At 36.4% G+C, this 5,361-nt stretch overlaps 1 protein-coding gene across 1 annotated transcript; it reads left to right on the forward strand.

Annotated features, from left to right (window-relative positions):
* The first annotated feature begins 275 nt into the window (after positions 1 to 275).
* Positions 276 to 3,625, forward strand: LOC18593930 (receptor-like protein EIX2). The gene is made up of 2 exons (XM_088808448.1): positions 276 to 3,236; positions 3,372 to 3,625. The coding sequence occupies exon 1, from the start codon at positions 377 to 379 to the stop codon at positions 3,203 to 3,205; it is 2,829 nt and encodes a 942-aa protein (XP_088664574.1). The 5' UTR covers positions 276 to 376; the 3' UTR covers positions 3,206 to 3,236; positions 3,372 to 3,625.
* The last annotated feature ends 1,736 nt before the right edge of the window (positions 3,626 to 5,361 follow it).

The raw sequence follows: 5,361 nt of genomic DNA on the forward strand, positions 1-5,361 counted from the left end.
TATTTTCTACTCTTTTACTTAATTACCCCCAAGAAAGCTAATTTGTGCTCATGAAACTTCATCTCAAATATCGAAGAAGGGTCCTATCATGTGTGGGTCCATGTTTATAATGACTAAGCAATAATTCTAATTTTTACTTATAAATATATATAATCTCAGAAGAAAAGAAAATAAAATCTTGACTAAGACGGTGACATCGAATTCCACACGGTCTAAAGACTATTTGGTAAATTAAAAACAACTTCCACAGTTTTACACTTGCAGGCCAGCTTTATTTAAGGAGGGCATTGCCTGAGCTCTCAGTCTCAACAAAAAAAACACAACACAATCACACTGTCATTGTCATAATTTAGGCAATCTGGTGTTGCTTGATGATATGGTTATGATGTCAGGTGGAAGGTCCCAGCTTCTCCTGCTAGTTTTATTTGTTGCAGTGTTTTGTCTTCTTCTTCAAGGGGAAACCACAACAGCTAACGACGCGATAATGTGCAAAGAGAGTGAAAGGCAAGCGCTTCTCGACTTTAAGCAAAGCCTTCAAGTTGTAGACCGGGCGGGCTTTGAGGGCCTATCTTCATGGGACGGAAAGGATTGTTGTGCATGGATGGGTGTCTTGTGCAACAGCCTTACAGGCTACGTGGAAATGCTCCAGCTTAGCGGCTATTTCTGGCTTGTGGCAGGTACAATTAGTCCTTCATTGCTTAAACTGCAGCATTTGAGTGTTTTAGATCTCAGTCAAAATGATTTTAATGGAACTCTCATTCCCGACTTCATTGGTTCTCTCAAAAATCTGACTCACCTTGATCTCTCTCTTGCCAATTTTAGAGGACCAATTCCTTCTCAGCTAGGAAACCTTTCGAAGTTGGAGATTCTTTCTCTGGGTGGTGACTTTGTCAATCCAAAATTAGTGAGTGTTGGAAACCTTGAGTGGCTTTCCCATCTTACTTCTTTAAAATACCTTGATCTCAGTTTCACTAACCTAAGTAAGGCTAGTGATTGGTCGCAAGTAGTTAACCAGCTTCCTTTCCTTGGATCATTGACCATGAAAGATTGTGATCTTCCAAGTGCCTTTTCTTCATTTCTTTCCCTCGTCAACTCTTCTACATCTCTCACCGACCTAGATCTGTCTGGTAACTATCTCACTTCTTCTGCAATATACCCATGGTTGTTTAATGTTAGTAGCAACCTTGAGTTCCTTGATCTCTCAAGGAACCACTTGAAAGGTCCAATTCCAGAATCTTTTGGCAACATGGTTAATGTGGTCTACCTTTCTGTGAGCCACAATCAGATTGAAGGTGGGATATGTAGTTCTTTTTGGAGTATGTGTAGTTTGAAATATTTAGGCATTGAGTCCAACCATCTCAGTGCCTTTGGATTTGTTCAGAATACATCTTTATGCGCAGCTCACTCGTTGGAAGATTTGACATTAGCTGAGAATCAACTCATGGGTTCTGTGCCAAATGAAATGGCAAATCTGTCATCCTTAATTACACTAGATCTTGGGTACAACCATTTAAATGGAACCATAAGCAAAAGCATTGGGCAACTGTCCGACCTGAGGGTTTTACAGCTTGCAGGGAATTCTTTTGATAATGTTGTGATCTCCGAAGCTCATTTCTCAAATCTCACCAAATTAAAGAAGTTAGACTTATCCTACAGTTCGTTGACTTTAAAATTCAACTCTGACTGGATCCCTCCTTTTCAATTGCATTATATATTCCTTTGCTCTTGCAAGTTAGGGCCTCGTTTCCCAGAATGGCTTCGGACTCAAGCTAAAGTCTTTGCCCTTGATATCTCTGCTGCGAAAATATCGGATTCCCTTTCCATTTCGTTTTGGGACTTCTTGGGCAGAGTAAAATACTTAAACCTCTCTTTTAACCAGATCAACGGTACTTTCCCAAATACTCGAGTTGATTCCTCATATGGTTTTTTACAGTCCTTAATCCTCTCCAACAACAAGTTTTTCGGTTCAATCTCTTCAATTTGCAGTTTTTTCAATACAGCAGATTTCAACTTGATTGATCTCTCAAATAATCAATTTTCTGGGGTGGTTCCTGACTGTTTTGCACAATTCCCAAATTTAATAGCTTTGAATTTGGCTGACAACAATTTGTCAGGCCCAATTCCAAACTCCTTGGGATCTTTGGCTTCTCTTCAAATGCTCAATTTACGTGGTAATAGATTCTCGGGAAAATTACCTTCATCTTTACAGAATTGTACAAAGTTGAAGTTTTTCGACCTAAGTAACAATAGATTATCAGGAACAATTTCTTTATGGATCGGTCAAAATTTGTCATCCTTGGTTTTTTTAAGCCTTCAAAATAATCAATTTCACGGGAAGATACCCAATCAACTTTGTAAATTGAAATATATTCAAATCTTGGACCTCTCTCTGAATAAAATCTCTGGTACTATACCACGATGTCTTAGTAATTTCACTTTTATGACCCAAAAGGTGAATTCAGATCAAACGATTGAGCATCTCCTTACCATAGTTCTGTCTAATCCTTTTGAAAAAACATTTATTTTGAACACGTCCATTGAGCTCAACTATGTTGATGAGGCATTGCTTATGTGGAAAGGAACAAAGCAAATGTATGCCAAGATTCTTGGACTATTATTTGTCATTGATCTCTCCGGTAATAAATTAACAGGAGAGATTCCTGAAGAAATAACTAGTCTTCGGGAATTAGTTGCTTTGAACTTATCAAGAAACCTTCTGAGTGGCAAAATCCCTCTAAAGATTGGGCAGTTAAGACAATTACAATCGCTTGATCTTTCAAGAAACAATTTTTCAGGTTGCATCCCTCCGAGCTTGTCTGAGTTAACATTTCTAGGTAGCTTGGACTTGTCCTATAATTATTTGTCAGGGAAAATTCCAACAGGATCTCAACTACAACTCTTTGATCCTTCCACATTTTCCCACAATCACGGACTTTGTGGTCCTCCAGTTACACCAAATTGCTCAATGGAAACACCTCAAGGTCAACTCGAAAGGGGTGAAGATGATTTTGATGAATTCATGAAATGGTTTTATGCTGGCATGGGACTTGGATTTGTGGTGGGTTTTTGGGGATTTTGTGGTGCTTTCTTGTTGAAGCGTTCATGGAGGCATTCCTATTTCCGTTTCTTAGACAAGGTGAAAGATTGGCTCTATGTTACATATGCTCTGCAGAAAGCAAGGTTGGAGAGGAGAATTCAGACCTAAAAAGTACTACTCTTTCAATAAGTTCAAGAAGGTAAAACGCTTATGACATTTATTTTCTCTTTCCTTTTTTTTTATTCTTTAATCTCATAATTAGCATGACTTTACAGAGGTAGCAAATTATGCTTCCATAAAATAATAAAATTCTATATTATTCTTTTGTTCTCAGGTATGGTTGGAACCCATAACTACAGCTGAAGATAGTTTCTCATGGCTGTGAGGAACAAAAGTAAATCAATAAATTTTGAAGAAAAGTGTGTAATGGTTTGAGGGGTGTGCTTATTTTGCTATTTGTAAGATTCCTTTCAGTTTGATCTCTGCACAAATGTTGTCAACCTCTGTTAGCGAATAATTTTGCTATTTTCTTTCGACCTTGTTTGATTTAGGAGTTGCTGTTCATGAAATTGAAGTATTTTTCTCACATATTGCTACATTTATTATGGACTAAGCTTGCTGCAGCAAATTAAGTGCCTGTTGCTACTAGCATTTTTTGTGGACGTTGGTGCTTATGGTCTCATTTACATTACAATGCTTTTTTAACTTAACAGAGGCCTACGTAATTAATCTATCAGATTATATATAGTAATAAGTAGCTCATCCATTATTCTCCAGCCAAGGGTTTGATAAGCAATCAAGGGGTAGCTTTAGCTTAATTTGTTGAACTGATGGAGCGGAGACTAGGTTCCCTTCCTCTATTTTGTCTTTTAAAATGCAACAAATTGATCATAGTGTCAAATTTTTATTCCTTGTTAAAATCAACTTAAACTTGTCACAACCACAAAAGATGACGAATCAATGAAAATAAGAACTATATGCTAACAAAAAAAAAAAAGAGTAAATTCTCAGCCTTTAGGTAAAAAAAAAAAAGGAGAATGAGAATTCAAGGAGAGAAATCACAAACGACATAGTGTTTTAAGAATGCTAAGAGTGAGAATTTTAACTCAACTGATTCTCAAATAAATGCAAAAACTCCAGTTAGTCAAGAACAAATCAGAAGAGGCATGATTATTCCATGGTCTCACAATTAAGATATAATGCAGGCATGTCATTATGGACAGAAAACCAGAGGCCAATCTTAAGAAGACAAGGAATACAGGGCAACTTCACATTTTCCAGTAGAAGAATAATTCGCTTCTGTCAAGTTTTAACTCAACTTTGTCATTACTCAATTTCTTTCCGAATGACACCTTAAGAGTTCAACTGAACGTTAATTTTCTGCCTAGGAGGAAGATTCCACACATCAACGACCTTGTTACAACCACGAGTGCCACACTTCCTTCTTGTCTTAATTAAACTGGCGTGTTATTAAGTTCCAAGTACTGGTACAAGACTGGATCATTATAAGACTATGCTAATCAAGTAATAGAACTGCAATGGGATTGCTGGTTAATGTGGCTTAATAAATTGATTTTTTTAAAAAAACCATTATAATTTAGGATCGAGAAGGAAGATGAAGACTATTCCTTCTAGCATGCTATATTCCTATTCAAGATCGAATCCATTTACATTTAGAACTAGAAATAAAATCCGATTTCATGCTGCTATACAAAACCAAACAAAACCAACACTAGTTAATATTGAAACAAACAATTTACTAATTGACCTAACTCCTTAATTACAACACATTGTTTTACTTCAAGTTCATTACGCACTCCTCTACTTTCAAAACACAATGTTAATCCTATTTCGATTTCTTTTACTATTGAGCAAGGGATTAACATTGAGTAAAGAATGAAGTACTAACCACTAAACTAAATATTTGGATATCTTATTTAAATTATTTACTTTGTTTGTATAAATTATATTAATATAAAAAAAAATCCCAGAATGCCCTGTATGGAAGACTGCCCTCATAATTTAGCTTTGTCAGTGGTCGAAGAAGAAAGTAGCGGTGCAGAAAAAAAAAATTGCATAGCAAGAAAGGCCCATGCCTTTGTGCTGGTCGTCAAAAGGTAAATATTGGTAGATGAAGACTTTAATTGTAAATTAAATATTTTTTATTAGTACTAAAAACACGATTAGTAAAGTATGAAAGAGAGTGAGAGGCAAGCGCTGCCTTGACTTTAAGCAAAGCCTCGCTGTATAGGAAATTGCGTAGAGACAAGAAAAGACTTTGCTATTCAGTAGCCTTAATATGGTTTCTCTTTTCATTAGCTCCT

The sequence above is a fragment of the Theobroma cacao genome, chromosome 7 (genome assembly GCF_053813885.1).
Source record: "Theobroma cacao isolate CCN51 chromosome 7, ASM5381388v1, whole genome shotgun sequence".
NCBI lineage: Eukaryota > Viridiplantae > Streptophyta > Magnoliopsida > Malvales > Malvaceae > Theobroma > Theobroma cacao.